Source organism: Nothobranchius furzeri, chromosome 4, assembly GCF_043380555.1.
Source record: "Nothobranchius furzeri strain GRZ-AD chromosome 4, NfurGRZ-RIMD1, whole genome shotgun sequence".
NCBI classification, from domain to species: domain Eukaryota; kingdom Metazoa; phylum Chordata; class Actinopteri; order Cyprinodontiformes; family Nothobranchiidae; genus Nothobranchius; species Nothobranchius furzeri.
In genome coordinates, this window is record NC_091744.1 from 11,182,722 (window position 1) to 11,194,065 (window position 11,344).

At 41.2% G+C, this 11,344-nt stretch overlaps 1 protein-coding gene across 8 annotated transcripts in view; it reads left to right on the plus strand.

Annotated features, from left to right (window-relative positions):
* Window positions 1-11,128, plus strand: part of gab1 (GRB2-associated binding protein 1) — a 72,759-nt gene extending 61,631 nt beyond the window's left edge. For 2 of the 8 annotated variants that reach the window (XM_070550077.1, XM_015965601.3), the window contains 5 exons: window positions 3,712-3,801; window positions 5,259-5,352; window positions 5,787-5,916; window positions 7,585-7,722; window positions 10,740-11,128. In XM_070550077.1, coding sequence (XP_070406178.1) covers window positions 3,712-3,801; window positions 5,259-5,352; window positions 5,787-5,916; window positions 7,585-7,722; window positions 10,740-10,898 — 611 coding nt within the window. In that variant the 3' untranslated portion in view covers window positions 10,899-11,128. Of the gene's footprint in view, window positions 1-3,711; window positions 3,802-5,258; window positions 5,353-5,786; window positions 5,917-6,679; window positions 6,756-7,584; window positions 7,723-10,739 lie in introns of those variants that run through there. The other 6 variants (XM_070550079.1, XM_015965617.3, XM_070550078.1 and 3 more) reach the window with 5 other exon arrangements.
* Window positions 11,129-11,344: the final 216 nt, after the last annotated feature.

Below are 11,344 nucleotides of genomic sequence, written 5' to 3' on the forward strand. Positions count from 1 at the left end.
AAGCTAAACAGTCATTTGACAGAGTAAAAAAAAATATGGTCGACCTTTTTCCCCATCACTTTCATTTTTTAAATAGTAATTAATAAACATTCAATACCATTACAATTTCCTTTGATTTAATTTTAAATAAATATTTAGAGTGCCCAGGTAGCACACAAACAATGTAATTTAACAGTTTTCTTAAAGTAGGAACGTTTAACCTGTGCAGCCAGAGCTCTCTCCTTCCTTCTGCTCTGCGTAAACCTGAACTGATCACCTACTTGTGCGTAATCAAATGTCTATAGGGGAAAAGATGGAAACGATATAGCCATGAGGTTCACTTTTGCCTCAGACCAACTTATTGCTGTTTTATGGTGTGGCTGAATCTGCGATCCGCTGCCGCGCGGACTGGAATAACAAATGCTGCAGTAACATGAGTTGTGGTCAGGTTCATGAGGAGTCACTGGCTGGAGCGGACTCGATTTTAATACGTCATCCCAAAATAGAAGCTAATATCTTAATTTGACCTTGAATGAAAAATGTTGTTATAAAACCTCTTTAAAGTTTTTATCACGGAGGAGGCAGCGCTCATTTCTGTCTTCAGTCTGACGGGACTGCGCCGCGCAATGCCGGAGTTTGCGCAGCATGCGTTTGTTGAATCAGTGTTTGTGTGTGTGTGTGTGTGTGTGTGTGTGTGTGTGTGTGTGTGTGTGTGTGTGTGTGTGTGTGTGTGTGTGTGTGTGTGTGTGTGTGTGTGTGTGTGTGTGTGTGTGTGTGTGTGTGTGTGTGCGGCAAGCTCCATGAGCCGCTCAAGTCACCGCGTCTCGTTATTGGCGCTATTTAAACCAATGTTGTAAAATAACTTATGCCCAGCCCAGATGTGCTCACATGTGCACCCGTGAGCCGTGGTTCCGCTGGAATGCGTCTGACCTCTGACGGACGCACTCTGAACTTCAGATCTTCAGCACGCTGTTAAAAGCCTGACACGTTTAGAATGCTGTCCCACAGTCAGTGTGCTAATATAATAATATAATAATGCTAAAATGCTCAGATGGGAATCATTTCTTGATTTATTTTGTTACATCCACAATGTTCTGTGTGTGAGGTTTACAATGTCAGAACACCTGCATGAGACAGGTGTTAATTACAATCTGCCAGAATGACTCACCAGGGTTTCCCTTACATAGGCGTAGCCGTGGTGGCCCGCCACGGCTGAAATCCCACCGCCACGCCTGCAAGATCCCAAGTTTTTTTTTCGCTGTTTTCCGAAGAATCAGAGGGAACTACTATGTTGTCGCTTGTGATCACAGCCGGCGGGCAGCAAGGAGCAGGCAGGGCAAGGTGAAGTTAGAGCATAAGTTACTGAGTTTAAAATTAGAAAGGTAGCAGTGGATATAATGCTTTTTGGTTTACATGTTTCAATAGCATTAAGATAAACGAGTGTTGACGATCTTGACAGAGTTTCCTCCAGTGCTTACTAGGCCAGGTTCTCCTCCCCCCACCAGGCTAAACATCACTTATTCATGTAAATTTATTTATTTTTTCATGTCTGACATTAACCGCATCTAATACTGTATTACGATGTGAGCGCAACAGCGACAACTTAAGATCGATGTGTGAGCAGCCTGAGAGGTCGGGTGTTTTCATCTGAACCCTTAAAACCTCCAGCAGGCTACGCTGCACTAGTGACGTGTTGGCACGCGGCGCTAACAACTTAGCGACGTGACATGTCTCGGAGAAAGCGTAAAAACACGTTGGACGCTTCTTCTGAAGCGGGAAAATAACACTTCTTCTTAAGCAGAGCACGACGTTGCCTCGGCTCGTTCACGGCCGAGCCGGACTGAGCTCGATAACATTGACCCAGCACAGCCACTGGGTCGTTGGAGCTGCCCCGTGACTGCCTGATGGAAATCCAGCGGGTTTCATCAGACTCGTATTTCTTGTTTTTGCTGGGGACCCCCTGTATTTTACCGCTCCCTCCTGCAGTCTTCCCCTATTAAAATTTAAAATGATTCTGTAAACTCTGTGTCTCAATAGAAAAAATCTCTGCCTCTGCCAGCTGCAGTAAATGTAGTCTCCAAATAATACATAAGAGGTGCATTCATCTGTGTATCTCCTTTGATCCTCATTAGTGATATTGTCAGCACCAGAACAGTGAAGCAAAGAAAGATTCCTGAGTTTGTTATAATTGTATTTATTAGGTGCATCTAACCTGTGCTATTTTTCTCTGAAATGAGATCAAATCAGTGCTTCTATGGGTTGTCTCCAATCTGCACTGGAAAATTTTACTTTATTTAGAGACTTGCCCTAATTTCTCCCCAAGCCCCCCCGCCACAGCTGGAAAAATTCCTAGGGGAAACACTGCTCACCACCTTCAGATTTCTCCAACATCGTTAAAAATGATCAAATACGGAACATATCTTGCTATTAACAGCGTGCGCAGGCCAGAGTGCTGAAGCTCGGAGCGCATTATTATGAAGCTAGGGCACATGCGGAGGACACACACACACGCTAAATATACTTGTTTTCAATTACATTTATTGGGCCCACTTACTTTTTCTTTGGCCCACCCACAAATGAGTTTCTGGCTACGCTAATGGTGACATCTGACGGACTTCTCTGAGTTCCGCAGCCATTACACTTTTCACCTCGCACACCCCCTAGCGGCAGCTCGCACACCCCCAGGGGTGCGCGCACCACACTTTGGGAGTCCCTGAACTAGACCATTATTCCTGAGTTTAAGACATTCAAATCGGTCTATTTAAATGAAAAAATAAAAAAACTGTTCTTATAACATAGACCAACTTCAGAATAAAGCAGCTTTCAAAATAAAAGTGCTAATTATTATAACTTTTTGGTATTTTACGCCCATGCCGTTGGCTCGTTGATCGCATAATCGATGTATTGTTACACCTCTAATTCATATGTAGTTGTTTTTTTTTCTTAAGTTACTGAAGGACTAAATAGGATTATGACACCAAGATTTACTGCACTGTTGCAGATCCTGCTGTGTCGTAATACAGCAGGATCGTAACATGCACATAAATGAAGAGATTTCTCCTCCTGAGAAACTAAATAAGTTCTGATTATGAAAAGTCCTATTCAAGAATGACTATGTGAAATAAAGCAAAACAAAAAAGTATTACTTGCTTCCTGGAATTAAAATATTTCACCATGAGCTGCGCATGTTCCTTCTAATCTTTAATCCGTGTTCCATCCTCTGCACCTTTTTGCTTCTGCTTTATCGTCTCAACTGATTTTATTGATGTGCTTTAGGTCAAAGTTAATGTTTATGTAACATTGACAACAAAAAAATCCCTTGTGATTTTCTCCCTGGTTTATTATGGGATACTGCGTTGTTCTTCAGTTCGGCGTGCGTTCTTCTGAACACGACCTGATTTCTCACTGTGCCTTCATTCCTTATACACAGCTAATCGTGCATGCACAGCTGTGATGTCAGTCTTTGAGTGGGAAGCCACGGTGCATGAAGTGAGGTGCATGTTGGGCAGTTTGAGCCTGCTGTTGTCATGACGATCATCCTCTTGATTTGTGCTACTCAGAAAGGTGACTGGGTGTGAGTGAGGGCATAGTTCTGCTGCATAGTAGAAGAAAAAGCCCCGTCGTGTGCTTTGCATGGCAGAGGAGCTCTCACTGTAGGGGAGGCCTGTTTCAATCACCACAAATTATTTGTATTTTTTTTTATAACAAGCAAAGTCTTCTTTCACCAATCAGGTCAAAGCCCTAAAATAATAAGAGCACCAGGTGTGGTTTTAGAGCGAACCGACTCTCAAACCATAGGTGATTTCCAGAGACGACGCAAGGGTAGGTACTCCACACCGACCTGCATCTGTGTTTCATCCTTTGATCTCTCCACACACTCCATCTGAACTCCTTGCATGTTGAATTATAGGATCTCTTTTGTTTTTTAGCTCTTCTTGTCTAAATAAATATGAAATGGATCTAATTAAGTCTTGGAGTCCTAGCAGGAGAGGCATGTGTGTGCTCCTTTTGTGCTGAGAATTTCACACATGCCAGCTGTAAATGCCAAAAACGTTTCTAACTGTAATGTGATTTCTTCCATGCAACCAAATGAAACCATTTTCTCTTTCCTAACCTTTTTAATACAAGAGATTTGTTTTTATGCACCACAAGAATAGCCACAGCATGGATATTGTGACTGAAACTCTTGCATGCATTTAGAGCATAGTGGACGTCTCTTCTGGAGGAAATTGAATAGAGATGCTATCTAATAAAGGAGATCTTGCATTACCAACCGCACTCATGCACTCACCTGTGTACATTCACTATGTTCTCTCTATTATGATCTGAAGATCAGAAGCTTTGCAGAATTATGAAAACCTGTAGTAGAGCTGAAAAATATGATCTAAAGCTATTAATATAGTAGAATATAGAGATTTATTGTAATATAGTTACTATAGTTTAAAATAGTTTGACACAGACTACAAGACAGCACTTGTTTGACCAGAATAAAACAGTAAAGTGACCAATTGTATCACCGTTTTATGACGGCATCAATCGATAGTCTATCTTCAAACCCTTTAATTCCTTAATAATTTCATCTTTTCAAAAAAAAAAAAAGCAGCTGACCTGTCAGTTACTCGGTGGTAGCATGTGTTAGCATGCCTAATAGTAAAAACATTTTTACAAAGTCTTCCTTATGAAATACTCCTGGATGACAGACCCAGCAGTGTTTTTCCCGAGGAATGAGTTATTCATAACCCTCGCTAGCACCTGTGCAACCGCTTCTGTCTCTCTTGATGAACGCCAAACCTGCTGGAGTTTCCTGGATGGGAGGCAGAGGGAGCTGTGATGCATTCAAAGACACAGGCGAAGCTAAACTCCTTGTGATTAATACACAAAGTGCAGATAAAACCTCTTACCTCTGTTTTTGATAACACACTTTCCAGTGTGATTCATTAAAATCGGAGCCAATAGAAGATGCTTTTGATTGTATCTGATTTTACTAACACCTGCTTATTGATTCACACTCATCCCAGTTCCGATTCTTGAGTTTTGATTGGAATGAAAAAAGGATCTTATCACAATTGCTGTTGCTATTAAACATGTTTTATTGCACTAAAGTGTCTCAAAGAAATCTAAATGAAGATGTGTTGATAAGTTTAAAATAAACTACCAGAAGAAAGCTACAGATACAGCTCCTTCTTCCACAGTTGGCCCCGTTATTATTATTATTTTTTTTTTGTTTGTTTGTTTGTTTTATCCAAAAACCACTAACTGGAGTGTGTTTCCTGATTTAGTAAAGCCTGCTCCCCTGGAGATCAAACCACTTCCTGAGTGGGAGGAGACATGCACACCTGTCCGCTCGCCTGTCACACGCTCATTTGCTCGAGAGTAAGTATCCAAAATGTTCTGTGGCATTTTGTCTATAGTTGTACATTTTGCTAACACCTGGGGGTGTGTTCTCACTATGCTGCTTCCCTTTGAGCTCCAGCTTTAGTTTGAAGTGGGGTTACAGTCTCACAAAGTGGGGTTTTCCTCAAAGTGAAGAAATCTGGCGTCTTAGATAAGATATTCTTTCATTGTTTTAAAAGACTTGGGTGAGAACATGCCCTTTTGTAGCGATTATCACTGTGATACCTCATGCATTTCTATCATTTGACCAAAGTAACACCGATCACCCACACAGGTCTGGGATCTATCTAGTCTTTCTCTGGAGAGCTCCCCCTTCCTCCCAGCTACAGGGCTGTTGGATCTGCTTTTAGTTTCCACCAGACAGAATATATTTGCTCTGAAATTTCTCTGTAAACAATGTGAATGCTGCTCAGTTTCTCTAGGTTTCCAATACCAATACCAGCGAGACCCCCGTCAGTGCATAGCACGGCATCCAGCACTGACTCCGAAGATTTCGGAGAGCCTTATGTAGACATGGACCCTAATATGCACCCAGATGACCCAGTATGTAACACACAACTACTCTGATCAAACTTTTATTTTTTTACTTTTTAATGACAAACCCTCCAATCTGCAGTAATTTGATTTAATGAAATACCTTTGGCTTGTTTTTTTTTTTTTTTGGTTTGAATGAAGACTACGGACTTGTCACAGGTGCACTGTAACGAAGATGGATTGTTATGTAAATATTTACAAAGACTGCAAAGATGTCTGTGGAAAATCTCAGATTCCAGTCAGTTCTGCCCTTCTCTTTATGTCAAACCTGCCGCTGCAGACGGACTCCTCACCACCTAAACTCACTTCTCTGTTTCCTCCTGTTCTGCTCCTCTACTTTCTTTATCCTTTCTGTTTTATTTGCATTCCAAGAATTTTATTTTGTCACTGAGTAAAGTTAAACAAAGTTGGTATTTTCTGTAATGATTGATAAAACTGACAAAAGAAGTCAAAATAATTTCCGTTCTGCTCTCTGGGATTCTGCTCTCTACGTTCACCTCCTGTTTGCGTACTATGGTTTCCATTTTCAGATTATTTTGCTGTTAACAGTTTAAATTTTCAGTTGCTTTGACAAAGTTTACTGCCCTTCTGCGCTTTCATAACTCATGTCAATTTCTTTCTCCCTAGTTTCTCCATTTCTCTTGGCTTCACCAGGCTCTGGCTTCCTCAATTTTCCCTTTTCCTGCATTTTAGTCTTAACCATCTGCTCTTCTCTCTTGTTTCTTTTTGTTTGTTTTCTCTTTTGCAACTTCCTTCCTCTTGCTTTGCATAGAGAGGAGTCCTTCTACTGCACAGTCCCCATCACCCCTGTAAAGAGGGAGGTGGAGGAAGTTGACACCATAGAGGAGGTGAGCAGGGTTAGACACAAATAGCTTGCCCTGTCAGAGTACCAGAGGTCACCGTTTTCAAATGTTTTAATTAGATCTTAAACTTTTCTGTGACTGATAGCAGTCATCAACAGCACCTACAAGGTGTTTCCCAGGATTAAAGTCTTGCAGGGATTCAAAGATGTCGTCGTTTTCCTCACAGCCAGATAGTTTTAGTTTTGTACCATCCTTAGTTCTAATATCTCCATCTTACTTATAGTCCAGTTAACTGTAGTTGTAGGTCGCACATGTGTCCGAGTTGTCATGATAGCACAATTCTTTGTACTTTTCTTCAGAATTGTCATTGTTTAAAAATTTCATAACAAAAAAAAGGACAAGAAATACCGTCACAGTAGGATTAAATGTTGCGCTAGAACATAAGAGGTGACTGGCAACAGTTCAGTTGGTAAAGCGTTATTCAGTTATGGAGCCCTTTTCTTTTGCACCATCCTTAAACCACTTCAAGTGATGCAATCTTTCGAGGCGGCATAACTTTATTTTCTTTCACATTTCAAATGTTTGCTTGGCAATCAGATGTGTGTGTCATTCTCACTTGAGTAAAACTTGCTAGTCTGGTGATGATGAGGATCAGCTAAAGTCCCCCCTTCACATGAGGTAAAGACCTTCACTGGTCTTGGTGAAGTCATCAGGAACATATCAGGAAAATTTTGCAATCCTATCAATCAAATATCAAAGTACAAAGAATTTTGGTTATCGTGACAACACATTTGTTCGGTTAAATGTGAGCCAAGTCTGACTTGTTGAAGGAAATAAAAACCAAATCAGAAAAGTGTTTTGCTGGTTCTCACAGATGAAAATGACTGCACCGTTGACGGCGCCGATGCCTGCAGATGGCGGGAGCAGCCCTATGATGAAACCCAAGGGAGATAAACTGGTGGAGTACTTGGATTTGGATCTAGAGGCTGGCAAGTCAACCCCACCTAGGAAGGTACCGGTTCATGTTCTGAATCTAATAAGTTTGAACTATAAGACGACCATCTGCGGTAGTCTGAGCCTTTTGCTGAAGGTTAGATGTTTCTGCTATGAGACATATATACTTTTATGCCTTTAACCCTCTGGAGGCAGGCGTTTCAGATTTACTACGTTAAAACCTACCTACCTGGTTACTCCACATACGTATCATGAGCATTTTTTAACTCAGAAGTGCCCCTGAAGGACTTAGTTGTTCATCCTTTATCAAAACTTATTTTGAGCTTGAGAGGGTTAAATTTGTCTCATGGATGGGACATTACAAGCGTCTACATAAAATCTGCATTTTTTTCCTAACGCTCTTTGTGTTATAAGTTTTTTTTTAGACCACTCGAAAATTCAAAATAATGTATAAATCTCCATTTCAGTTTATTGACAGAACTGAGCCACCTCGAACAAAACTGGTCTTTTCACTTCGACAATTGTCCAATTAAAGTACTTTAATAAAACAGTTAGTCCATAATTCAATTCAATTCAAGTTTATCTATATAGCGCCAAATCACGTCAAGGCACTTCACATAATAAACATTCCAATCCAGGTCAGTTCATTAAGCCAATCAGAAATAATGTGTTCTATATAAGGAACCCAGCAAATTGCATCAAGTCACTGACTAGTGTCAGTGACTTTACAGCAGACCTCATACTAAGCAAGCATTTAGCGACAGTGGAGAGGAAAACTCCCTTTTAACAGGAAGAAACCTCCAGAGAATCCTGGCTCAGTATAAGCAGCCATCCTCCATGACTCACTGGGGATCGAGAAGACCGAGCACACACACACACACACACACACACACACACACACACACACCAGAATTTACCTATGATAACCTTAAAAAATGTCCTACAGATTCACCGTTTTCTCATCTTACCCTCTGATCGTCTTCATATTGGCTTCAAACTTTTAATTGATTCTCATCTAAACTAACAGGTGAAAGGTTACCCTCCTTCTGCTGAGGCTAAATTTTCAATAACTGGCGATACGTTAAAAGTGCCGCCCCCTATTCTCACGTTTAGCTCAAACCATTTCTGACGCACTTTGTTGTTGACTGATGCACCATGTAGCCAATGAATTTCTGTCAGCAGTCTCAAGCATGCTGAATCCTTGTAGTCTGCTTCCACAAATTGAATGAGAACGATCAGTGGCGGCTGGTGAAAAATATTTTTGGTGGGGCTGTGCTATTTTTTTGTTTAAACAAACTTGTGCTTTCTGAGCTTTGTGCACAACTTCACTATTTCCTGAATTAAGCACAGCTCTTTTATTTCCTGTCTTACATCATTGGACAAACTGATTAATCCAGGTGTGTCTGACTATTGGCAAACTGCCTTGCAGACCAAGGTTGAAAAATACTGCATTAAATTGCACATAAAATAACATGACCATAAATGGTAAATAGGCAATGCAAGAGGCAAGTAACAAAAACATTTTGTTTAATTTCAACATTTGAGTGAACACGAAAAATTATGAGCAGGTCACTGTTACAGTAATGTAAACACTACTTAGACAAAATGCCAGAAATTTACACTGTTAGGACTTATGGAAAGTGAAAACACTTTCATAGGAAATAATGCCATCAGTATCCTCTTACAAATGTCATATTTCCCACTTTTTGGGACAAATCAGAAATGTTTAATTGTCCCAAAAGCTGGGAAATTTGTTTGCTGCAGCAGAAGTGTAACAAGTAAAATGGAATCAGATGTATGTACAAATTTACTTGAAACACACATTTACATGATTAAATATGTATAATAGGTATGTGTGTTGAAATTAGTTTTTACAGTTATTGCACATTAAACATGTTATTAAACAAATGTCCCGGTTTGTGGGACAACCAAGGATTTCTGATTCTGATTGTCTTGTTCACAGAAATGTAATGTACAGCTTACCTCTGCACCCAGCTGCTGTTCTCCCTGTCCAAACGTCCTCCGTTTCTTTGTTGGCTGCTGCACTGATGCGCTGCATTCCTCAGTCAGAGAATGAATGGAGTCCCCAATGAGACACAAGTTCCACATCCACCTTCTGTGGATCCCAGCCGTTTTGAATAACAAACACGGAAAGCAAAATAACGCATTAGCGTGATTGCATCCAGCTAGCCACTGCTTCCTGGTGTACCAATTTTGGGAGAAGCGTTGTGTGTACAGTTTACCTCTCTCCTCCTCCTGCTGGCTTATCTTTACGTCGGGCTGATCTGGTCCAAGCTCTTTGACATTAAGTTTTTCCACCATAGTTCTCCTCTCGAACGGATGCTGGAGAAGAGACCGAACTGAATTCAGTGGCTGCTGAGATCCGGTATCCATGTTGTAGGCGCACTGGCGTCCATGTCTACGTCTGCGTCATGACCGTCACGAGGCACGACCAAAAACGTGCTGGAGTCGAGACTCTCCGAGTTCTACCCAACACCAACGAAAGCCTTGGCGGTAGCTCTATCGCCCATCATGCTTCTGAAACGTTCTGAAACAACGTCGACGCTGATTGGATACATTCCCATTCCTACCCTTTGATTTTCTTGTCAGCAATTGGACAACTGGTCTCGTCCTGTTTGGGCGATTGAACAACAGCACACAGCCTCCACCGCTCAGCAGAGATCGGCAGAGACCAATATATATATATATATATATATATATATATATATATATGATTTATTTTTGTTAAAAAACACACAATTAACTTAGAATATGTGATTATTGTTAATTTATTTATTTATTTTTTTAAATAAAAATTAAAAACAGTGGGGAAACTGGGAGGGCGGCGCCCTATCGCCCTCTACTGGCCAGCCGCCACTGAGAACGATCATGATTGGTGGAGCACTTAGTTCAGTGTGTGTCAGGCACACGAAATGTTTAAACGTCACTTGCGCAAATAAATTGCCCATATCTTTTTTTGGACTGATGATATCACCCATCCATAGTGTCCAACATTCTCAGTTCCAGTAGATGAAATATTTGTTATTTTTAAGTTAACCTTTTGTCTGTTCACAGAAAAAAAGCAACGGATTTGGCTCGACAGCGTCGGATGAGCGTGTTGACTACGTGACTGTGGACCAGCAACGAACACAGGCTCTCAAGAGCACCAGGGAGGCGTGGAGCGAAGATCGCCAGTTAACAGAGACCGACACATCCTCAAAAGTACTCAAATGAACTTGACCACCTACTCACCCTCCAAACCTCCAAAACCACCAGGCCTTTGATTGTGGGTCTGACCCGTTGCACCTCAACAGCAGTGGATGATGGCAACCACCTACCTGACTTTAGATTCCACTGCTGCCTGGTCTATGACAGCACCGTGTGGGGTGGCCCAGGAATATGCTTTGAGGTTTGAAAGAAGTCTGGATTAACCGGACTTTTCTGAGCGGGGGTGACATAAACTTTGAACTTTCACTGCCTTTGATAAAAATTAAGGGCTTTTTTCCCCTCCCCTTCATTTCTTCCATCATCTACAGGCTAATATTCAAAGTAACATTTACTTAAATTGTACTGCAGTCTGGTGGTGTTTTCAAGCGTAAATGAACATGCTTGATAACGTAATCACTGATCTGTCGATGCAGAATTACCACGTGGCATCACAGATTAACGGTGTTGATTTT